Source organism: Geotrypetes seraphini, chromosome 6 (assembly GCF_902459505.1).
Source record: "Geotrypetes seraphini chromosome 6, aGeoSer1.1, whole genome shotgun sequence".
Lineage (NCBI taxonomy): Eukaryota > Metazoa > Chordata > Amphibia > Gymnophiona > Dermophiidae > Geotrypetes > Geotrypetes seraphini.
The window spans coordinates 248,669,471-248,695,282 of NC_047089.1; the positions used below are offsets into that span (position 1 = coordinate 248,669,471).

At 43.9% G+C, this 25,812-nt stretch overlaps 1 protein-coding gene across 4 annotated transcripts in view; it reads left to right on the forward strand.

Moving 5' to 3' along the window:
• Positions 1-25,812, forward strand: part of USP9X (ubiquitin specific peptidase 9 X-linked) — a 589,740-nt gene that overhangs the window by 297,306 nt on the left and 266,622 nt on the right. For all 4 annotated transcript variants that reach the window (XM_033949377.1, XM_033949378.1, XM_033949379.1 and 1 more), the window contains 2 exons: positions 14,849-15,089; positions 23,692-23,841. In XM_033949377.1, coding sequence (XP_033805268.1) covers positions 14,849-15,089; positions 23,692-23,841 — 391 coding nt within the window. The remainder of the gene's footprint in view (positions 1-14,848; positions 15,090-23,691; positions 23,842-25,812) is intronic.

A 25,812-nucleotide genomic window follows, 5' to 3' on the forward strand; every position in this document is an offset into this window, starting at 1 on the left:
CATTTTTGGGTTTTTTATTCATATAATCTAATATAATAAAATGATAGGCCGCGCATGCGCACTAAAAAAAAAACGTGTTCCCTGGTCCTTCGGGAAAATACGAGTGCGCATGCGCGCCTACAACGTCAGCACAGCCTGCTCTCCGTCTCCACCTCGCGCCGCTGCAGGCCCCACACTCGCAATTCACACATCCGCTGCAGCTTAGCAACTCCGACCACAACCTTCCACCCTCAACCGCCTATGCCGGCTCAGGCTGGCGCGTTGAGGAGTCGGAATGCAGACCCGGAAGAGCGAAGGAAGCCTCACACTGTATTTACACTGTGCAACGAGCCTCTGCCACGGTCCCGGGTTCCTCTCAGCCTACCCTTCTCGCGGTCTGGTCGGCTACCTTAGTCCTTTGCCGCCGCCGCCACCCCCTTCCCTTCCCTACCCGTGGTCGACAAAACTCTTGCCTCCAGCAGCCGCCGCAGCACTGTAAACACGCTGCTTCGCGGCCTCTACTGCCTTCATTTGCTCTTCCGTTTCTCTGATGACGTCATCAGGGACATGGAAGAGCAAATCGGGGCAGTAGAGGCCGCAAAGCAACGTGTTTACAGTGCTGCAGCGGCTGCTGGAGGCAAGAGGTTTGTCGACCGCGGGAAAGGAAGGGGGTGGCGGCGGTGGCGGCGGTGGCAAGGGACTAGGGGAGCTGGCCAGACCGCGAGAAGAGAAAATCGCGTGGGCCACGAAGAGACAGGGAGGAACTGGGAAGAAGGAAGAGGGAAAGGGGCCTGCTTTGGGGTAAGGGTGTGCTTGGAGGCACACAGCTTTGCTTGGGGGGGAGACAGAAGGGGGGCCACGGAGAGACAGGGAGGAACTGGAGCTGGAGAGGGAAAGGGGCCTGCTTTGGGGAAGGGCTGTGCTTGGAGGCAAGACAGCTTTGCTTGGGGGGGAGACAGAAGGGGGACCACAGAGAGACAGGGAGGAACTGGAGCGGGAGAGGGAAAGGGGCCTGCTTTGGGGGAGGGGTGTGCTTGGAGGCAGACAGCTTTGCTTGGGGGGGAGACAGAAGGGGGGGCCACGGAGACACAGTCAGGGAGGAACTGGAGGGCCAGAGGGAAAGGGGTCTGCTTTGGGGGAGGGGTGTGCTGGGAGGTAGATAGCTTTGCTTGGGGGGGAGAAAAAATGGGGGGCCACGGAGAGACAGTCAGGGAGGAATTGGAGGGGTAGAGGGAAAGGGGTCTGCTTTGGGGGGGAGGGGTGTGCTGGGAGGCAGACAGCTTTGCTTGGGAGGGGAGACAGAAGGGGGACCACGGAGACACTGTCAGGGAGGAATTGGCAGGGTAGAGGGAAAGGGAGCTGCTTCGGGGGGGAGGGGTGTGCTGGGAGGCAGATCATTTTGCTTAGGGGGGGAAGACAGAAGGGGGGCTACGGAGAGACAGGGAGGAACTGGAGGGGGAGAGGGAAAGGGGGCTGCTTTCTAGCACCCGTTAATGTAACGGGCTTAAAGACTAGTTAGATAATACTTTATACCACTGTGCGGCCTGGTGTCCCAGAAAGTCTGCCTGAAAACATAGGAATTCTAAACTAAATTGATTATTTAGAGATTTCCATTCAGGGAACCCTGCCTGAATAGCCTGCTTCAATTGCAACCATTTATGTTGCAATTGTGAAAAATCAAGCAGCTTACCATTAGAAATAACATCATTTAAGGAACGTATATCTGCTTTAATCCAATCTTTCCAGACAATCTTAAAACCGCCTATTTGAATCTTGGAGTTTACCCAAATAGTTTGATGTGTAGATTTTCCAATAAGAACAGGAGTAAATTTATCAACAAATCTTATAGTTTTCCAAGTGTCCATTAATATTCTATTATCTTTACGTATTCTAGGTATTTTGATACTAAGAAGAAGACCGAGTCTAAGTGGAAACATGAGCGATCTTTCAATCCATAACCAGTCCGGAAGCTGTTCCAAAAGCTCTGGGAGGACCCAATACATACCTTGGCACATAATATAGGATTGGTGATATCTATAAAAGTTGGGGAAATTTACCCACCCTCCTTAATTGGCTTTTGTAAAGACACTAGAGCAATTCTTGCAATTTTACCCAGCCAAATAAATTTGACCAGAATACTATTTAATTTTTTATAAAAAGACCCCTGAAAAAACACTGGTATCATACCCATTACTATATATCTTGAAAAATAGCCCCTCTCTTCTGGGCCTGGGGCTTTGTAAAAAAATGGCAAGAAGTGTATCTTATTTAAAGGTGGAATTGAAGTAGAGGAAAATTTCAATACATCTATAAGATGCTTTTTAAATAAGTCCAAAGGAAATACTCCCACAGGTTTAGGAAAGTTCAGAACCCGAAGATTAAGTTTTCTATTGAAGTTTTCAATTTTTTCCATTTTCTGGTACAAAGTTATATTATCCTTAATTACAGTTGTTACATTACCCTTAAGTTCTGCAATTTCCTTTTTTGTTAGATCAATATCCGAAGAATATTCTTGTTTTAAACGTTCCAGCGATTGGGAAAGGAGATCGACTTTACTCACAATTAGGGATGTTTCCTGGGCAGATTTTATTAGTGTCTCATCTAGCTTTTGAATGGCTTCCAGATAGTATCTAGAGTCACCCCCTCAGGACTAGGAAGATCTGATGAGGATCCTTTTTTTATTTTCTCGGCATTCGATGCATCAGGTCTTGCTCCGCTGCCTGAGATTTCATCTCCCGCAGTAAATGTCATCAGGAATCCACCAGCTCCACTTCGAGTTGACGCTGGACACAATGGAGATGTGCTTCCCGGAGGAGATAGTGAAATTTCTTGGCCCAAGAATGATGCAGCTCCTTCAGCTTCGCTCAATGTAGGCACACCGTTCCAGGATCTAAAGGTGGGGCTCTAACGGCGAATCTGTCCAAGGTTTGCTGCATCGGGGAGGAAGTTTGGGCAGACAACAGTAATGCCTTCATGCTCCCCTTACATTTAGTATGGGGCATATTCAATCAGAAGCAGCAAGAAAAATCACTGCAGCACTTCTCCTAGGTCAGCAAAACACCGTCAGAGACTCAGTCCGCCATCTTGCCCTGTCAGCCTTTATTTTTTTAGGTACTTTTTTTGGAGAGCTGTATCGTTTCTTTTTTTTTCTTCTTCTTCCTTTTGTAAGTAAATAGTTCTTCAAAATGTTTCTGCACTCATATTTTCATAGGAAATGGTTGTGGCGGGAGAAGTAGTAAGAGGGTGTATCATAGAATATCATGCAACTAGTTAGGCAAGCCAGTTCACCTTGTAAGAACATAAGAATTGCCACTGCTGGGTCAGACCAGTGGTCCATCGTGCCCAGCAGTCCGCTCATGCGGTGGCCCTCTGGTCAAAGACCAACACCCTACAAGTGACTCTTATAGGTAGTGGGAGAGCTGTTACACTGCAGTGAAGATGGCTGCTAATCTTACAATGTGCACCAAAGAGGATCAGTGATCTGTCATACTTTTTTTTGTGGACAAGATGACACCATGTGTGCTCAGTATGGGGACAAAGTTCTCTCTTGAGTCATCTAAGTGGATAGAAATGTTTGAAATGGCCATACGAATGTTACTGATGCAGAGCGTTCTGGACGTCCAGCGACAGCCGAAGAATGCAGAATGAAGAAAGAGCCCTGGAATTGATTTGTGAAAACAGAAGAATTTGGTTGATCAGATTGCAGAAAAGCTCAATGTCAATGTTGGATATGTGTATTCCCTGATTCATGACAGCCTTAGCGTCCATAAAGTGTGTGCCAGGTGGGTTCCTAAGGAACATAAGCACTTAGACATTTGTTCCCAACACTTGGTATAAAAAGGTGAAAACTTTCTGCAGTAGATAGTCACCAGTGATGAAACATGGGTTCACCAGTATGAACCAGAAAGCAAGCAGCAGAGTATGCAATGGAAGCATCCATCATCTCTTGTGGCAAAGAAATTCAAGACACAGCCATCAGCAGGCAAGTTGATGTTGACAGTCTTCTGGGATTCTCAAGGGCCTATTCTTGAAACCTGCCATGAAAGAGGAACAACTGTCACAAGTGCAACCTATTGTGACATGCTTCAAAGAGAGCTGAAACCCGCTATCTTCTCTAAAAGAAGAGTAACGCTGTCAAAAGGTGTCGTATTATTACATGACAATTCACGCCCCCACACTGCAGCCTGCACATCAGAAACACTCAGAAAATTGAAATGGGAAGTCATAGAACATCCAGCATATAGTTCCAATTTAGCGCCATCTGATTTTCACCTTTTTGGATCAAGCAAAGAAGCTTTAAAGGTCAAAAGATTCTCCTGTGACGGTGAAAGCAGCGAATTATCAGTGGTTACACGCTCAACCCAAAGCATTTTTTTATGATGGCATTAAGAAATTAATAGGATGCTTGGAAAAAATGTATCGCAAAACAGGGTGATTATGTGGAAAAGTGATGTAATTTGCTTTTGAGATATTTAATAGTGTTTAAAAAATAAAAGTGCAGAAACTTTTTTGAAGATTCCTCATACATTTTCCTTATAAAAAGATGTCATTTTTATAGATGCTTTTAGCATAGGGATTTCTTGACAGACTTAGCGTGGTGATTTCCCACTTCCTTCTCCAGCTATCTTTACCCCCAGCTAAGGCCAGATACTAATTTACTAACAAAAAGTGGATAGATGACTGAGTTGGCCAGAGGCTGGCTACCTGATAGAAATCACAGTACAGAATACAGACTTAAGTTATGGGCACAGTAGGTAAGTGACCTACTGATTGTGTTGTAAGACCTCAAAAGCTGTGTATTGGAGGTCATTGCCGTCACATTTTCACCATCAAGCAAATTCTGGGCTCCACACATCCATCCATGTTATGCATACCTTTTCCAGCCCCCATGTCACAACCTATCCAAGCACTGCTTAACCCTTGCTCATCATTTACTCACCCATATTCTCCCTCAATGGGCCTCACCAGAAGGGGTGACTCAATCTTATCTGGCATGTGAAAGGAACCTTAACAATTTGTTTAAATAAAATATGATTTAAATACGTTGTTGATTCATTTTGGCTGTCAAATTTCAATTTCTAACTTATGATACTCTTTAAAAAAAAAAAAAAAAAAGTTATCCACTATTATAGCTAGCTATTTTCTATGGTCATCTTTGACTCCTCTCTTTTTCTCTGCACAAATTCAACAGACTGGACAAGTTTTCAGGTCATCTTTGTGTACATCAAGAATGGCTGGAGACTCTGATGCCAACGCTCAACATCCAACAATTCCAGCATCGTCACTGGTAACCCATTTCACCTCTGCTTTGTTGGTGGTGCCTTTCTCGGGGGAACCTTGTAAGAAAGCTAAGAAGCATAAACATGTTTTTCCCTCCAGGTATGCTTCAGCATTGTTTCAGGCATCTTCACTATCGACATACTCCCAAGTATCATTGCATCGAGACCAGATCACCATCGCTGCAATTGGTGTCTTCTCTGAGGCATCAAGATCACAAATACCTCAACACCTGACACAGACTGAGCCTATTTGTATCTTTGACAACATCGATACTGGTGCCATCTCTGCAAAATCAGCTGAGATGCTGTAGATGCATCCAATGCAAATACCTACTACAATGCATCTAGTCTCGGTCCAATCTGAGCAACACCCAAGGACTCTTCGTTGCATTCTTGACGCTCCTCTCGACAGTCTCATTGATCATTCTCAGCACTCGCCTCGACACTTTCCTCAACAGATTTTAGTGTCTACCCCATAGTTTTCAACCTCGACACTTTCCTCAACAGATTTTAGTGTCTACCCCATAGTTTTCAGGCTCACTGAGATGAATACTCAGCATAACTCTGAAATGCATGGAGAGATTTCAACCAAACTTGGTACACTTATGACTTAATATCTGGGGAAAAATACTGTGGGGGTGGGGAGGAGGTAACATGTAAACATTATCGAAAATGACAGATAGTGTCTAATACACAAACGCCTGGAGAGATTTCAACCAAACTTGGTATACATATGACTTGCTATTTGGGGAAAAATATTGTGGGGGTGGGAAGGGGGTATCTAATCCATAGTTTTTGAGCTCGCTGAGATGACACTTCCAATGCCGTTTAAGTCCAAGTTCCAGCCGTAATCTTGTTTAATCGCCAATCTTGTTTAATTGTTCTCTGAAAAATTTTTGACTTTCATCAGCAGAGACTATATTTACCTATGCAGAAGATATTTTCATTTTATTAGAAGTTGATCCTGATCTTAACAACCTGGCCCCTGGTATAGACTGCTGCATTTCTAAACTTCAGTTGTGAGCTTTGTCTATTCAAATGAAACTGAATGCTACTAAAACCAAATTGCTTTGGATTGGGCCAAGATTAGAAAACCCCTCCCTTCCTCTGTCACATTAAAAACAGGTATCTCACTACATATAGATTTTTCATCTAGAGTCCTGGGTGTCATCTTGGACTCATCACTTACATTTCATGAACAAATAAATTCCTTGACAAAAAAGTAGTTTTTTCAGTCTGTGCATGTTGAGAAAGGTCGAATCACTATTCCATCAAGAACATTTCTCAGTGTTGGTATAATCCACTGTGCTTTCTCAGCTAGATTATTGTAACTCGGTTTATCTGGGCATTAAGCAGGGCAGTCTAAAACTACTTCAATTAATACAGAATACTGCAGCTAAGCTCATTTTTGGGAAACGAAAGTATGATCATGTTTTCCCTTTGTTGATAAATCTTCACTGGCTCCCAGTTCGCTTTAGGATCCAGTTTAAATGTGCATGCATAATCTTCATGCGTCTCTATGGAATATTTGATCCTTTTGTCCCCTTATGTTGGATGGAATACCCTTAGACTTTGCCATTTGAAAAACACACAAAGATTTAAGTTAGCCTTGCCTTCCTTTAAGGGAATTAAATCTGCTGGGAAGCTCAGTCGATCTTTTGTTTCCAAGTTTGTAGAGATCTGGAATGAACTTCCTGACTCCATTAGGCTTTTAGGCCAGCTGCAATTATTTTGTAAATTCCTGAAAACTTTGTTGTTCTCACAATTTTTAAATGGTTTAACTACAGTCTCAACAAAATGATAATATTATAGTTATTTTTCTTATGCTTTTATATACTTTAGTTTTTAATTAGTTTTTCCTTCTCCTATGTTTTCTGCTCTGTACTCTAGTCTTAATTATATGTGAACTGAGTCGAGCTCCAATGGGAGATAACCCGGTATATAAACCAAAGATTAGATTAATCACTGAATACAAATCTATCAATACTGGAAGATTGGGATAAATAAATATCCGGGCAACGCTGGGTGATCAGCTAGTCCAGTGATTCCCAACCCTGTCCTGGAGGAACACCAGGCCAATTGGGTTTTCAGGCTAGCCCTAATGAATATGCATGAGAGAGATTTGCATATGATGGAAGTGATAGACATGCAAATTTGCTTCATGCATATTCATTAGGGCTAGCCTGAAAACCCAATTGGCCTGGTGTTCCTCCAGGACAGGGTTGGGAACCAATGAGCTAGTCAATAATAAAACAATCTTTCCTTGTGATAGTCCTGCTGCCTGACATCAGATAGGAAAACACCAACACATGTGTGGTACGGTGATCTTAAAGTTTAAGTGACAGTCCTCTTTTTGATTGTCCATTTTGGGTTCTATGGATGATATCACCCATATCTGAGAATATTTGCTTGCTGTCCTTGAATAACTCTTGCTATAGGTGAGTAACTATGCTGTATCTGTTTGCTCTTGGTTTTGCATATGTCCAAAACCAACTCCATAGCATTGGAGAACTCTGGGATCCCTCTAAAGTTGAGATTGCCTGTGATCTGTTCTCCAATTTCTGCAGTTTATAGTCTAGTGGATATTCATTGGGGAAATCCTGAAAACTCGACTGGATTGCGGCCCTCGAGGACCAACTTTGACACCCCTGCGTCCTTATTGCTTGTTGTACTTCACCAGTGAATTCCTGCTGATCTTTAGTTTGGTTCTTGATCTTCTCCAACAAGTTTCAATTTGTGCCATTTCTACTTTTTAGCTCTTCCACTATGGCAGTGGTCTCAAACTCAAACCCTTTGCAGGGCCATATTTTGGATTTGTAGGTACTTGGAGGGCCTCAGAAAAAATAGTTAATGTCTTATTAAAGAAATTACAATTTTGCATGAGGTAAAACTCTTTATAGTTTATAAATCTTTCCTTTTGGCTAAGTCAATAATAATATTGTAATTTATAGCTAAAGAGACATATGATCAAGAAACTGTTTTATTTTACTTTTGTGATTATGATAAACATACAGAGGGCCTCAAAATAGTACCTGGCGGGGCCGCATGTGGCCCCCGGGCCACAAATTTGAGACCACTGCACTATGGCCACAAGCTTTAATTTCAGATCTGGAAAGATTATAATTCTCATCGTTACCTAGTGTTTTCTTTGAGCATCAGAGAAGCTGATTGTCTCTGCCTTATTTAGTTGCTTCCACATAGGCCAGATCCCATATATAAAACTTGTTCAAGTCAGTTATTTTCCAGTTTGCTACCAAGGGACTTTATGCACCAGAAAATTGGCAAGATCTGCAAATAATTAATTATGACCTTCACTAAGATTATAATTACACTAGTCTTATAGCCCGTTACATTAACGGTGCTAGAATATATGTGTGTGTGTGTGTCTTTATTTCTTTCTCTCTCTCCTTAGCCACTTTCTTTCTTTCTGTCTTTCTTTTTCCTTGGCTGTCCATCACCACCCCTTGCCTGCACCCCCTGTCCATTCTCCCTTCCTTTTATCTCCCCTGTGTCCACCACCACCCCTTCACTGCTCTCCTTATGCTGCAGCAGCCCTTCTCCCTTTGTTTTACCTCCCCCCTGTCCAGCAGCACCTCTTTCCTTCTCCCCCTGTCCAGCAGTAGGCGTCCCTTCCTTTTTCTCCCCCCCTCCTCCTTCTTATCCCTATGATATACTTAACCTTGCTCTGCCCCTGATCAGAGGTTCCCGACAGCTGCCCAATTGCACCCATTGGAAAAGTTCCCTCTGCCGCATCCCGCACCCCTCCTGATGCGACTCTCGCTGTCTCTTTCTGTCTGTCTCTGTCCCTGTCCCCCTTTGTCTGTCTATCTTTCTGTGTATCTCCCTGCCCCTGTGTCTTTCTAATTTTCTTTCTGTCTCCCTTCCTCCCTCTGTCTATCCAAAGCAGCATTCCCTCCCTTTCCATTTCCCTCCCCCCACACCCTGTGCACCTGCCCCTGTGTCTTTCTTCTTTTCTTTCTGTCTCCCTTCCTCCCTCTGTTTGTCTGTCCAAAGCAGCATTCTCTCCCCTTACACCAGTTCCCTGTGCAGCAGCATTAGCGTTTCCTCTATCCCCCTTTCCCTTCCCGCGGTCCCGACTACAAACCTGGTGATTCCAGCAGCGTGTGCAGCAGTCTCCACATGCTGCTTCGGATCCTTCTACTGCCCTGATTTACTCTGGCACGTCCCTGATGAACTCTTCAGAGATGCGGCAGAGCAAATCATGGCAGTAGAAGGGTCCGAAGCAGCATGTGAAGACTGCTGCACACGCTGCTTGAATCGCCAGGTTTGTAGTCGGGCCCACGAGAAGGGAAGAGGGGGTGGCAAAGGACTCGGGCCCCAGGCAGCGGGGTCAGTTTAAGAGCCGGGGCAGAAAGTTGCTGGGCTCCTCGGTGGGGGCGCTGAGCAGTCGCGATCCCTCTCCTCTGAGACTCCCCCCCCCCTCCGCTGGAGGAGTGGAGATCAGCGGCTGGCTGCTGTCCCAGCTTGTGGAGGCGATCGGCGGCTGGTGACATACAAGCGTGCATGCGCACTCCTGCGGCCACAGACCTACTGATCACGGAAGCACGCAAATAGGAGTGCGCATGCGTGGCTAGTGTATAGGATACAAGATTATATGTATTCTGGGAGCTCCTCTCTCAAATTGTCATTCAGTTAGATGAAGCCACTTTCTGTCCAGGAAGTTTTTTAGCAGTCAGTTCAGCTATTCATTTGGTGATCTGTGAGCTCCAGGCCCTATTGACGTCTATCTTAACTATATTTCATAAAAATAGTTACCAGTATTGGGGGTCTACCTTTCGGTTTCCACAACTCAGCTTTATTCGCTTAATATTCCTAAGCTTTTGGCTGCTACTAAGGTCCAGCTGGAGGCCTGGGAGGGCCTCCCTCTGACCTTGTTGGGACGCATCTCTTTGGTTCGCATGGTGATTTTTCCGAGATGGCTGTATGTGTTCCAGACTTTGCCGCTTTGTTTGTTGAAAAAGGATCTTAACAGTTTACATCATTTGCTGTCCTGTTTCTGTTGGAATTCGCGCAAACCGAAGGTTCGTTTTCCCTATTTGGTGGGTGGCTGGCAACAGGGAGGACTAGGACTTCCTGATTTTGGCCTTTATAATGAGGCCTGTTTACTGCGCCATTTGAAAGACTGGCTCCTGGGTGAACATCAGTATACTCCGTTGGATTTTGAACGGGCCTTCTATGCTCCTCATACCTTGAACAGTCTCTTACACTTGCCCACTAAGGATCTTCCCCCTGAGTTCCGTGCGTGTGTTTCTTTGAAGTCTATGCGTGCTGTATGGGGGAGCTTGGCCGGCAGACTGGGAGGGGACCCGAGTGTGTCGAATCAACTTCCCCTACGGGGGAACTTGGCCTTTCCTCCGGGCCGGGATAGCCCTGCTTTTCTCGACTGGGCGGCCCGCGGTTTTCATCTTTTGGAACATCTGTTGATGGAGGAGGGCGGTTTGCAGCCTCTGGATGCTTTGAGGGATCGATTGGGTGGGGGCTGGGGTGATATTTTTGCCTATTGTCAGGTTAAGCATTATATTCTTTCTCTTCCGCAGGATCGCCTTGCTTTCCCGATGGGGGTGCGTCTTCGGCTTTTTTTTGACGGGGTGGCAGTTTCTTTTACTTCGGTGTCGGCATTATATAGGGCCTTGTTGGAGCTTATGGATACTAAAGAGCTGTCGCAGCTTAGTCGAAGCTGGGGTCGTGAACTTGGCCTGGATCTTGGTGCTTGGGATGTTTTGCGAGCGGTGCGTGGGGTCCCACATCTGATCACGGGGGCGGAGTATCTTGAGTGTTATGTTAGAGTGATTTATAGGGCCTATCTTACTCAAGTCCAATTGCATAAAATGGGAGGTATTGACTCCCCTTTGTGCTTGAAATATGGCAGGGACCCCAATACTTTCGCTCACTCTTTTTGGGATTGTTGGCCTATACAGGTTTTTTGGAAGGCTATGGTTCGATATTTCCGTGGGTTATTTTTGAGCGCCATTGTGGGTACTGTGGAACAGTTGGTTCTTGATCTTCCTGGGGCCTTTCGCGGTCTTCCTAAAGGGGGTACCCTTTGGTGTCGTAAGGTGTGTCACCTTCCTCGCAAATGCATTTTGAAATCTTGGACTGTTTCGGAGCCTCCCTCTTTTTGGACCTGGAGAGCGCTGGTGCATAATTTGGCCATGTGGGAGGCCCGTGAGGCCGTTGGCCGCCCTCGTCGTATTTTGCTTGTGTGGGGAGTTTATTTGGACTCCTTAACTCCTAGAGGGCGTAGTCTCCTGTTGAATCCTCTGGCTTAGCTGGGTTGTGGTTCTTGGCATCTTCTCCTGGGATCGGACACCGCACTTTCATTTTTTTTTTTCTTTCTTCAGGGTTGTTGAGGGGGGGATGGGTTTTTCATTGGGTCTGCCGGGGGCCACCAGAACACGGGCCTTTGGTTTTTTGGAGTTACGTCTTTTAGCTTCTGTTAGTTGGTGGGGGTGGGGGTGGGGTGTTGGTACGGGGGGAATGGGCTGTTTGGAGGGGGAGGTTGGGGCTGGGGGGTTGTTTATTCTGTTTGTCTCTACACTGCACGGACTTGTGTTTTTTGGAAGATTAGCCCTTGCCATTGTTGTATTTGTTATTGGCTGTTTTCCTATTCATTCTAATAAAAAGATTTGAACATAAAACTGTAAAAAAAAAAAAAAAAAAAATAGTTACCAGTAAGTACTTTGCATGTAACCCAATTTGCTACCTAAGATATTTGAGACATTTGCTTTATTTGTCCTAGGATTCTTCCTGAAACTGTCTCCCTGTAACTGTAAAGCAGCTCTCCATACTTTCGATTCTAAGAGTTGCCTTATTTCAAGAGTCAGATTAAAGTGCTTAGAAAGTTCACCTGGCCTTTTTTTTTTTTTTCTCTCCATGTACATGGCAATTAAAGTGTCAAATTTGGATAGCACCAGATTGCTTTTCTGCTATACCCAGACAGTGTCACCATAGAGGGGCATATTAAGTAGTGCTGCCCAATTCGTGATTCGAATCAATTCTCCGATTCACTTTGGATGAATTGATTCTTTTCTTTTTTTTAAATTCTTTATTCATTTTACATCTTACATCAAGTGTATAAATAATTTACATTTATAATGGAATACCTCACTTGAATTTCTATCATTTTTCATTAATACATAAGATTTAATCCCTTCCCTCCCTCTCTCCATTTACATATGCAATTAAATATATATATTTTCATTTCTATCATTTAATGGAATTCAGAACCCTCCCCATCCCTTATTTGCATTTGTTTTTATAATGGAAAAATGGTATCTATTCATTGCAATAATTTGTCAATGGCCCCCAAATCTCTTTAAATTTATTATATTTAATATATATTATATATTAAATATAAAATATATATTAAAAATGAAATATATTAAATTAAACTGGAAGTTACATCGAAGCAAGGACTCCGGTGGCAGAGGGAAATCCTGAATGGATCTCTGGTGCAGATCGGGGCAGCAAGGCTCTGTCCTCTCCTCCCTGGCCAGGCAAAGCTGCGGTAGCGAATACAATTCACTACTCTGCCGCTACTCTGGGTGTCTTCTCTACATTCAGCCGCCTAAGCGGAAACAGGAAGTTTTTACTGAGGGCGGGCTGCAGTGGAGAGAAGACGCAAGGAGTAGTGGCAAGAGTGGATCACTACCGCCACCGGCAGACCTCTTCCGGACTCGCTTTGGGAAAGGTGCGGGAGTGTGATGGTGGGGGCTTAAGGGTTCCATAAAAAAAGGTAGATGGAGGGAGAAAGGAGATGGGGAGTTGGTGGACTGGAGGAGAGATGGGAAGAAGATAGATGGGAGAAATGAACTTGGGGGAGGGGGGAGATGGACTTGGGGGAGATTATGGATAGGGGAGATGGGGGAAGGATAGAAGAAATAAGGATCTAAAAACAGGAGAGGAAGAGAGATGGTGGACAATGGGATTTAGGGAGGGAAGGAACAGAAAAGGAGAGAAGTTGGACACAAGGGATGGTGTGTGGGGAGGGATACAGATACTGGGTAGGAGGGTAGTTAGAAAGAGAAAGGGAGACATGGTGGATCCTGGGGTGGTGGGGAAGGAGAGAGAGATGAAGGATGAAAGGGTAATTCAGAAAAGGTGGATCTGTGGATGGAGACAAAAAAAAGGAAAGATACCAGACCTCTGGGGGAGGGAAGGGAAATAGAAGGGGAGGACAGAGATAGAAGATGGATGGTTAGCACGGAGAAAGAAGGAAACCCTGCAAAGCAAGTTATCAGAAGACAACCGGAGCTGGGGACCGATAAGAAGGTAGAAAAAATAATTTTATTTTCTATTTTGTGGTGTTAGACCACTAACGTGAGCTAGGATTTAAGAGAGAGAGGAAAAGTCTTTTTTTGTTTGTTTATTTTGTTTACACCACAGCGCCAGTGTGGGTATGAGAGGGCAAAGTGGGTGAAGAGGCTATAAAATAAACCCACCAGGATATTTTAAAAAAACATCCACTTTGGCAGGAAAATCAAATCGGAAAATCGATTCAATAGGCTGAATCGAATTGAATTTTTTCCCCCTGAATCGGGCAGCACTAATATTAAGGTCCACCATGTCAGGCTGAGATAATTAGTTTCTGCTGTCTAGCCTCCAAGTCATGCCCAACACTTTTTTTTAAGGCCTACTTTATAGGATTTTTGGTTGTCTTCCCTTTAGGAAGTATCTGAATAATATATACTGCCCATTTTATTAAATAAAAATTTTTTTTCCATGCTGTAGTAATTCTTATACTCCCCCCCCCCCTTTTTTTTCTTTTTATTTGAAGACTGTTCTAACTATATGGCTGGTGAACTTGTTTATCTATGACAAGTATGTTTTGAGGAAAATAATTCATCAGTTACACACATCAACTTAATTCCCTTTATGAGTGGTTGTCTCCCTTTTGTAAACTGAAAGAGAGTAAAGCATGGAAACAGGGGAGACTGTCTTGTCTTTCTCTGAAAGGATAAGAATGTTTTTCACTTAGCACCATTCATGATAAAGTGAGAAATCTTTTGAACATACTGTTGGATTAGGATGGTAAAATCATTGTAAGTACTTTAACCCAGTGGTTCTCAATCCTATCCTGGAGGACCACCAGCCAGTCTGGTTTTCAGGGTAGCCCTAATGAATATGCATTGGACAGATTTGCATGCCTGTCACCTCTATGATATGCAAATCTCTCTTATGCATATTCATTAGAGCTGTCCCAAAAACTTGACTGGTGGTCTTCCAGCACAGGGTTTGGAACCACTGCTTTAACCCATACCTTAAAAAATGCTGCTTTTAATCAGGGCCAGCCTTACCACTAAGGCAGCACAATTTTTAGTTCATGAGTAACCTACACAGGTTTAGATTATTTGGCTTTTGTTTCTCAGATTAGGTGCTTGAACATTTGGAGAAAAAGAAATTATCACTCTTGATATTTCAAGTACCACAAAAAGATTTAACTTGAGAGGTAGCTTAACTTCATACATTTGACCAATAAAAAGAGCTGAGGCCACTAGATGGTCTTCCTAGGAAGGTGAGTGGGATTGAGGAAGGAAATGAAACATTTTTGTGCTTTGTTTTTTTTCCAGAGCTTTTCGTGGTAAGCACATCACACTGGTAGTTCGTTTTCCAAATCAAGGTCGTCAGGTAGAAGATTTGGATATATGGTCTCACACGAATGACACAATTGGTTCTGTGCGACGGTGTATTCTGAACCGGATTAAAGCCAACAGCGCACATACAAAAGTTGAATTATTTATTGGTGGAGAATTGGTAGATCCTGCAGATGACAGAAAGTTAATTGGACAATTAAATCTCAAAGATAAAACGGTAAGTACTGCATTTGCTTTATTATGTAATATATTTTTCTAGTCTTGTAGAAGATAAATGAAACATTCCTGAAATGATCACAAAATGAACAGAAATTATATGACGCTGATATGGTGGGAACCTTTAGCTGCTTCTTCCCCCAAAAGACCTATGTGGCCACCACAGTCTAAGAACATAAGAATTGCTGCTGCTGGGTCAGACCAGTGGTCCATCGTGCCCAGCAGTCCACTCCCGCGGCGGCCCCTAGGTCAAAGACCAGTGCCCTAACTGAGACCAGCCCTACCTGCATACGTTCCGGTTCGGCAAGAACTTGGTCATGACAGCATCGAGTCCCTCAATGTAGGCTAAAAAGTGACATCACCGCTCTCTATCTCCACAGGTGTTGTCTCCTTCAGGTGTGCACCCTCACTGAGTTTACCCACCACTAAACACCCTGCAGCACCGATGGTACCGGCTGTTGAGCCAAGGGTACTGGTGCAGCTCTTCAATGAGCAACTTAATGAGTTCTTTAAGAGGGAGCTCGGTGAAATGTTTGTTGCATTCAACACTTACTGTTTTGATGAATCGTACTTTACAAAGGGTGGGGAGGGTGGTTCCTGAAATTTTAAAGATTGTGACAGTTAAGCCAGTTGTGAAGGACAAAAAGGAGTACAAGAAATTAGTAATTTTTGTCCAATATCCTCATTGTCTGATTTGGCAAAAATGTTGGAAAAATTGGTATATAGACAATTAGATCAGTTCATCCAAGATCAGTGTATTTTTTTTATAGACACCAATATGCATTCCTTCGCCACCATAGCACTGAGATCGTAATGGTCTCGGTGTTAGATGAGTTGCAAAAAGGATTGGATAGTGGAGAACAATATTTAGCTATCTTTTTAGATATTTCGTTGGCGTTTGATACGCTGGATCATCGGATTTTATTAAATCATCTTGAGGCATGTGGAATTACTGGATTGATGCTTGCCTGGTTTCAGTCATTTTTGTCAAATAGGCAGCAGGAAGTGGGAGTGAATGGTGAGGTTCCCCTTTTTGATCTGTACCTTCTCCCTCTTTGTAGGCTACTGCAGCATTCCAAAATCAGCTACCGGCTGTATGCCGATAATATTCTCCTTGTTAAAGAGAATTGGAAAGAAATGGAGGAACAACTACATGTAGTGATGACGAGTGTGAAGGAATGGATGGAGAGAAGTAGTTTGAAACTAAATGTTCAAAAAATGAAAATGTTAGTCCAGAGGCCACAGGTGCAGGAAACTCCACGGGTTGTACAGTTCTGGAACAACCCAATACAGCTTTCTGATGAATTAAAGTATTTAGAGGGGGTGGAGGTCCCGCGGGGCTGAGCGAGACTTCGCTCCCGAGAGCCAAAATCTCTCTCCGATTCGGCTCAGCCGGTATGCCCTGAGGCGAAGATGTCGGGAAGCGGGTTATTTCCTCCTGTCTCGTTGAGGCTGATCCTGGCTGCCGGGCTGAAACACCGCTCTGCCTCGTCTTTTTGGCATGTCGCCAGCAAAATCTAACCTGAAATCGGGCAGGAAACTTTAAGTCCGCAGGAGAGCACAACTCAGCGTCCGCTCTACAGCGTGGCCATCTTGTTTCTCTCTTCTAGCTCTTTATTGCTGATTTTACAGGCTAATATTTCTAATTGATTGGTCATTTTGGAATCCAGTAGTTCGAATTCAAATCCTTCTTTAAGAATAATTGCTAAACCTCCCCCCTTTCTTCCATCACGATTTAGCATAAGAATTCTAAAATTATCTGGTAGATCATTTATTATTGGCTCTTCTTCAGACATAGCCATGTTTCTGTTAGAAAAAGACAGGCTATTTGCTTGCTAATGATCCAGTCTTTAATTACAAAGGGCTTTTATTTCTAACAGATCTAGTATTAAGATAAGCACAAGGAACAGAGGCGGATGTGATAGGTTTGGTAGATGTAGTAGTTCTGATAGATTTTACATTCCTTATCCTGTTTTAAGGTTAGGTTGATGTCTTCCGTTATTTGAGATTACCTTAATATGATTTACCCTATCTTCTTGTGGGTCAATTATGTGCCTAATAGATAGGTTGGGATAGTCACTTAAGTGTAGTTGTGGATATAGTGAATTAACGTGCTTGATGCTACCGCTTATTAAATAGAATAATAGAATCAATAGGAAATTCATGTTTGCAGAGTAATATGTCTCCTTCTTGAAGTAGCTATATTGGTTTACCTATCACTCCCAATTTCTAGATTGTTTAGTGCAGTGTTTTTCAACCTTTTTACACCTATGGACCGGCAGAAATAAAAGAATTATCTATGGACCGGTGGTTGAAGAACACTGGGCTTTCATGGGCCAGACCCTGCCATCTCTACCCAATCTCCACCCCAGACATAATAGTACTAATTGCACGTCCCATGCCTCATCTGGAAGCCTTCCCTCTGACGTTGCAACATCAGAGAGAAGACTTCTGGTTCAGGCGCAGGATGCCCATAGGAGCCACTGCCCATGGCTTTGTGCACTGAATCAGTTAGGAAGAGGGAGCTGGCTCGAAAATAATGCCGCATCAATCGCACCGTGGACCGGCGGTTGAAGAACACTGTTTTGGGCCTGATGCATGTGCTGGCCCTATGGACCGGCACTAGTCCATGGACCGGTGGTTGAAGAACATTGGTTTAGTGGATACCAATCAGAGTACTCAGTTCTAACAATGTAGTCAGTTCCTGATAGTAATGATTATGTTGGGGGTTATCTCTCACAACCTAAATCATATATGCATCTAACACATGCATCTAGTCTGAACCACAGCCTCAGATTTCACAGCCTAAATTAATACCTAAGCTCTCACAACCTAAATCACACACATGTCTAATCTAAATCACAACTGTGTCTAATAATCCAGTAAGTAGAGTGCAAAGTGCAGGAAACCTAAATCACACACATGTTTAACATTCCAAAAGGTAAAGTGCAGAGTGCAGCAAACCTTAGCTTAAATTTCTCATCCAACTCGCAGTTCAGTGCAGTGATGTGAAGCGTGTAGGGGCCTGAATATTGTCTCTTCTGAGATTGATGTCCAACAGATGAAGAGCAAAGTCTCTTGTTTTTAGGTTCCGCACTGCTTTCCGCAAAGGTGTACCGTTCGGCTCTGCCTTTTCAAAGGGCTGAAGATTGATATGCAGTCCTTGGGGGCAGAGTCAAGGCCCCCATGCTGGCTGCTGTGGTCGGGTCAGCAGGGCAGGAGAGAGAAGATGGCGGAGCTTTCCTCTCTGTTCTGCCGGCTGAAAAATGTTAAAGGGTGTGGCGCATTCGGACGTTCAGAGTGTGCGTGCATGATGGTTTGCTAGGAGTGCACGCGTGGCGGTTTACTATATCCAGCAGGGGTTACTATATGCCAGTTGCCTTTTCTACTGTATACAACACAACGCATGATTAAAAAAAAAAAAAAAAAAAAAGTAGGTGGGAGAAGGGGCACGATAAATAGACAGGCAGTGGGCAGGGACATTGACAGACAGACAAAAATAGAGACACACACACTGAAAGACAGGTAGATGGGTGTGAAAGACACACAGAGAAGGACAGGGGGCCGGGGAGAGAGAGAGAAAGAAAAAAAAACAACAGGCAGTGAACAAGGAGAGAGAGACACACACAGAAAAAAGACAGACAGATAGCAAAAAAAGACACAGACAGACAGCGGCCAAGGAGAGAGAGTGACAGAAATAAAGAAAGACAGACGGAGGCCAAGGAGACAGACAGCAAAAAAAGACAGACATGCAAACAGCGGCCAAGGAGAGAGAGAGAGAGACAGAAATAAAGAGAGACAGACAGCGGCCAAGGAGACAAACAGACATACCTGGAAATCAACCGTAAAAATGATATTAAAGCTCACACGGTAAGTTTTCAGTACACTTTTTTTAACTGTTAAGTCTACACATCTATTCTAGCACCCGTTAATCTAACGGGCTTAAACACTAGTGATATATAAACCGCTTTGATTGTAACCACTGAAAAGTGGTATATCAAATTCATCCCCTTCCCCCTGTCTCCATTTGCTGGTTGAGAATTATAACTATTTAGATTGGTTTAGTGAAAATCAAGGAAAGGAAATTAGCAGTCAAGAAAACTTTTTATCTTATCTTTGACATTAAGAACATAAGAATTGCCACTGCTGGGTCAGACCAGTGGTCCTTCATGCCCAGCAGCCTGCTCACACGGCGGCCCTCTGGTCAAAGACCAGCACCCTAACTGAGACTAGTCCTACCTGCGAACATTCTTGTTCAGCAGGAATTTGTCTAACTTTGTCTTGAATCCCTGGAGGGTGTTTTCCCCTTTGACAGATTCCGGAAGAGCATTCGTTTTCTACCACTCTCTGGGTGAAGAAGAACTTCCTCACGTTTGTACGGAATCTATCCCCTTTCAACTTTAGAGAGTGCCCTCTCATTCTTCCTACCTTGGAGAGGGTGAACAACCTGTCCTTATCTACTAAGTTTATTCCCTTCAGTACCTTGAATGTTTCGATCATGTCCCCTCTCAATCTCCTCTGTTCGAGGGAGAAGAGACCCAGTTTCTCTAATCTTTCGCTGTACGGTAGAGGTCTGCACGGGAACGGGGATTGCGGGAATCCTGCGGGTCCCGCGGGAATCCCGCAGGTTCCCCCCCTGACCCATGGGACTCCCACGGGGATGCCCCCCTGACCCACGGGACTCCCACGGGGATGAAAACAGGCCTACCTAAATTCTGGCGATGCAGGTATGCAGCTTACAAGTCCAGCGTCGCGGCGGAAACAGCCATGCTGAGCAGTGAGCTCAGCACATACACAGCTGAAAGCCTTGCTTGCTGATTGGTACGGCGGGACGGGGCCACCGGACCAATCAGCAAGCAAGGCTTTCAGCTTTGTATGTGCTGAACTCACTGCTCAGCATGGCTGTTTCCCGCCGCGACGCTGGACTTGTATTTAAGCTGCATGCCTGCATCGCCAGAATTTAGGCCCATCCGCAGCATACGTTAACTAAAGTACAGGTATGTAAAATGAGAGGAGCGAGAACATGGTAAACAGAAGCAGGTATTTTACCTGTAAATCAGGCAAACTCTTATTGGAAATCAATAAAACCCAAAACCATGCAGAGGAGCTATTGTTAATGTACAGCGGCGCACGGATCCAATGAATGAACATCAAATATGTCACACGTGAGCTTCCTGAATAATTAAGGATCTTCACAACACCTTTTCTTTTCCCGCACTTCAGTTATCGTAAAAAAACAGCAATTGTTCTTGATGTTTTATTTCCCTGAAAGTGCTGAAAAGTGGAAATGACAAAAATGAATGCTCCAGAGCAGGGCTGCCTAAGTCTGGTCCCGTGCTCTGTGGCTGCAAGTCTCCTTACTCTGGGGCACCAGACCTCCCTCATACAAAGGCCGGAAATGCAGAATTGGTTCCGTTCTCGGTAGGGGATGCAGATCTATCTCCGCTCTTCCTCCTTTCTGCCCCCTCTGTCATCCCATCCATCATCCACCCTTCTTTCTCCCCCTTCCATCCAGCATCTGCCCATCTTTCCCCCCTTTCAGCCCAGCATCTGCTTCATTTCTCTTTCTCCCCCTTCTATTCAGCGTCTGCTCCATCTTTCTCTTTCCTCCCTTCCATCTGTATCCTCCCCCTCTCCTCCTTTCCTATCAATGTCTTCTTCCCCTCTCCTTTTCTTTACATCCATCATCTCTTTTTCTCTCTCCCTAGGCATTCCAGCTTGTCTTATCTTTCCCCTTTCATCCAGTGTGTCTGATCCCTCCCCCTTTCTATCTACAGTCTGTCTCCTCTCACCTCCTACCTCCAGTATCTACCCCCTCCCACCTGAAACCTCAGCCGCCGCCAGACTGATGCAAAGCCTTCCCTCTGATGTCAGCTCTGACTTCGGGGGAAGACTTCTGGGTCGGCTACATATGGCGTGCTGCAGGCTGAAGTGGTGGAAGAGAGTGCATTTTTGGACACAGAAGTCATGAACTGGGGAGAGAGGAAGGGAGGCAAAGAGATGCTGAGTTGGGGGAGGGAATAGAAAGGGAGAATTGGGTGTGGGTGTGTCAATGAGCGGGAAAGAGAGATGGTTGTGTACACACAGCAAATGGAAGAAAGAGGAGAATTTTTGGTCGTAGGGAGGGAGGTACAGAATATGATAGGGAAGAAAAAGATGAGAGTGACAAATGTGGCAAGGGAACAATGGGACAGATTGAAAGGGATGCAAGAGGGAGGAATGTTGGACAGTGGTGAAGGAAATGGAGGGAGAGATGTGGCATGGTGCTGGAGAGGGGTGATAGAAGGAGAAATGTTGGGCATGGGGCTGGTGGGCAGGCACGAAAGATGAGAAAGAGATAAATGCTGGACCATGGTAGGGGGAACCAATGGACAGCAACAGAAGAATTTACAGAAGATGATGGGAAAGTGGAAAAAAGAAACTGGGACCAACTTTATGGAAAAATAAGTCTCCAGACAACAAAGGTAAAAAACGGAATTTATTGACTAAAATATGTTAGCTTTGGGAAATGTTTTGTGTTCAAAAGAAAAGGAAATGCATTTCTGGTTTTATTTCTACAGTGTTGAAGTACTTGCTGACCCTTGCTGTGACTGGTGGGGATCCCCAAGCACCACCAGCAGAGGACCTCCTCTAGAGATGGCCAGAACTCCCCTCCACCAAGTGCAGCAGTCGCTGGCAGCATCCATGAGCCACTGAGATGCCAGCATCTGTGACTCAGGGACGCTACTGCTGCCTGCCAAGCTTGGCAAAAGGGACCCCCAGCCAACTGCAAAGGAAGTCCTCAGCTGACAGCTTGTGGGTTCTCATCAGCTGAGTATTTATATTTTATATTTACATTAGAGGTTCTGGTAGAAACCCATTTACAAAGTATATATTCTTCCCAATTAATATTTCCAAATTAATAAAGTCTCTTTGCTTATTTGTAAATGGGTCTCTACCAGAGCCTTTAATTCAGTAGCATAATTAAATAAAATAACTATTTTTGAAGTTTATAGGGAAGGGTGGGGATGGAGGGGATTCCTCGCGGGGACGGGTGAGGACGGAGGGGATTCCTCACGGGGACGGGTGGGGATGGAGGGATTCCTCGAGAGGACGTGTGGGGACGGGTGGGATTTTGGCGGGGACGGGTGCAATTTCTCTCCTCGCGCAACTCTCTACTGTACGGTAGCTCCTCCAACCCCTTAACCATCTTAGTCGCTCTTCTCTGGACCCTTTCGAGTAGTACCGTGTCCTTCTTCATGTGTGGCGACCAGTGCTGTACGCAGTACTCCAGGTGAGGGTGCTCCATGGCCTGGTACAACGGCATGATAACCTTTCTAATCTTACTTGCATCTGGGGATCCTCCGTTCTTATCTCAGATGCTATTGGATTTTGATTTAGCTCACATTTTTTTACTTGTAGCTCCCTATAAGTTACACTATTTCTTTACAGAAAGGGTGGTGGATCACTGGAACAAACTACCGGTGCAGGTGATCAAGGCCACTAGCGTGCTCGACTTTAAGAATAAATGGGACATCCACGTGGGATCTCTACGTGGGTCGAGCAGCACTCTGACTTAATGGGGTGGGACAGTAGAGTGGGCAGACTTGATGGGCTATAGCCCTTTTCTGCCGTTATCTTTCTATGTTTCTATGTTTCTATTAAGTATGTCAAATATTTTCCTGCCTCTAGGGGGCTCACAATCTCTACTTGAGACAATGGGGAGGGGTAAATGACTTGCTCACGACTATAAAGAACATCAGTGAGATTTGAACCAGGCTTCCTTGATTCTCAGCCAGCTGCTTTAACCATTAGGCTACTATTTTATTCCCCATTATTGTTTTGTCTATACTAATTCCACTGAAAGGTGAATTTATTTTAAATCCTTTTACAAGGCTGCTTTTTTTTTCTACCCTCCATCTTCTGTGTCTGTTGTTAGTATTTAGAAATACACTTTTTACATTTATTTTTATATAGATTTTATGTTAAACAGCTCTATCTGAAGAGCATACTTCACTCAGCATTTTACAAAATCTTAATTGTTAAGTATTCAGATATATAGCATAAGGAGATATGAAGCAGAGATTTTAAGCATCTCATGTGACTGCTTTCATTTACATGGTTTTCTAGACCTTTCCTGACTGACGTGATCTGTGGCTGTTTACAGCTGTCTTTTTAAAAATATATCCACGATGCTTGGACTAGACCAGGGGTAGGCAATTCTGGTCCTCGAGAGCCAGAGCCAGGTCAGGTTTTCAGGACCTCCATCATAAATATGTATGAGATGGATTTGCATGCACTGCCTCCTTGAGATGCAAATCTATCTCCTGCATATTTATTGTGGATATCCTGAAAACCTGACCTGGCTCCGGCTCTCAAGGACCAGAATTGCCTATCCTGGACTAGACAGTTTTTAGCAGATGAATGATGGGTTGGCAGTTTCCTGGATTGTTTCTTTGTATATCTCTAACTCAAATGGGGTCAGAGTTTGGGCATTATTGACAAAGCCCAAATACAGGTCTGCTGAGCTGAGATACTTATTAATATCCTTTGCGGTAAATCAGAATTTAGTTTAAAAAAAAAAAAAATTGTGCTGCTTTATTAATTGGATCATTCATTTTCAGCTAATTACAGCCAAGCTGACACAGATAAGTTCCAATATGCCTTCAAGCCCTGATAGTTCTTCTGATTCCTCAACTGGTTCTCCTGGCAATCATGGCAATCATTACAGTGATGGTCCTAATCCAGAAGTTGAAAGCTGTCTGCCTGGAGTGGTTAGTATTTTGTCATTCTATTTTTCCTTTCAGAAGAAATCTCAAGAAATATGTTCTTTATATATTTGTAATAAATCTGTTTCATTCAATTATTTAATGGGTGATTTTTAAACAAATTATATAGAATAAGTATAATTTTTTTTTATTTTTTTAATGGTAAGGACTGAAATAGCACAATTTTAGATGTGCATGTACAAGTCTCATCGGCTCGCAACCTTGGGGTAATCTTTGCCTCATCTCTCTCCCTTCTCTTCACATAGCCAACAGACTGCCAAAACCTGTCATTTCTTTCTCTACAATAGCACTAAAATCATACCCTTCCTTTCTGAGTGCATCCATCATCTCTCGCCTAGACTACTGCAACCTGTTTCTCACTGGCATTCTGCTAAACCATTTCTCTCCCCTTCAATCTGTTCAAAACTCTGCTGCACGCCTCATATTCCGCCAGTATTGCTATGTTCTTTACATTATCCCCTCCTCAAGTCACTTCATTGACCTGCCCATCCATTTCCACATATAGTTCAAATTCTTCCTACTGACCTACAAATATATTCACTCCGGAACTCCTCAGTAACTCTCATCTTTCCCCATACTCCCCTCTCCCCCTCCCTCCTCTCCCTCCCCCGGGGTTCTTCACTCATTGGTTAAGTCTCTTACCTGTACACTTCTCTTCTACAGCTAGTTCCAGACTCCTTCCCTTCTATTTTGCTGCACCACTTACTTGGAACAAACTTCCTGAGTCGGTACGTCAAGCTCTGTATGTGGCAGTTTTCAAATCCAGACTCAAAGCCCACTTCTTTGAAGCTACTTTCAATTCCATGCTCCATAATATCTGTCCTGTGTAGCTCCCCTACCTGCTAAGCACCAATATCTGTCTTGTCTTATTCTGTCTGTAATCCCTTACCTGAGCACTGTATAGACACACTTTCTTGTTCCAATTTGTCTGCCTTGACTAGATTGTAAGCTCTTTTGAGCAGGGACTCTCTCTTCTGTGTTTTGATGTACAGCACTAGTAGTAAACATTAACACACAGCATTAATGGTCAAGAACTAGAAAATTACTTCCTAGACAAGATTATACAAAAATAAATAAATAATATATCAAACACCACAAACCCAAAGACCCAATCTGACTCATTACTACTGACCCCTGCATAGTAGATCAAATATGGAACTTTGAACCACTTACCCAAGATGTGATGCTCCCCCTACTAAAACAATTGTCCACCAGAAGATGCATTCTGGACAGATGCTCTCCACACCTATATTCCCACATACCAAATGAACTTAGCCCTTGGCTGGTTTTACTGCTAAGCCATCTCTTAAAGGCAGGCCAGCTGTCTGCACAAATGGGTCACATTGCACTCACTCCTATTCCAAAAAAATCAAGGACCTGACCTAACCACACCATTCAATTACACACCCATAGCAGGAATACCTTGACTCACTAAACTACTCAAAATGTTAGTTTGTATGAAACTCACAGCCTACATAGACAATTCTTGCCTACAGCCTTCTCAGTATGACTTCAGAGCTCAATGCAGCACAGAAATGCTATTGCTAACACTAACCATCAAAATCAAACAGATGTTGAGCACTGGGCAACAATCAGTTCTGCTCCAATTTGACATAACAGCTGCATTTGACTCTATTGATCACAAACGCATACTGACTAAGCTCAATGACCTAGGTCTGACCAGAACTATCTACAACTGATTCAAATAGTTCCTGACAGAGAATACTTTGTATTGAAAAATGGCACTTTCTTTCAAAGCTGGAAAGAGTTCTGTGTGTATTTATGATCTCCCTAGGCGAATGTCTGCTATCCTACACAGACATCTTTCTCTCAGTTCCACTCAATACAGATGTTAAGGAAGCTTTCATAAAAGTCTCTAAATGCATTGATAAAATTATTTTCTTGGGCATTATCCAACAAACTAAACTTAAACACCACCAGAGCCAAATGGTTCCA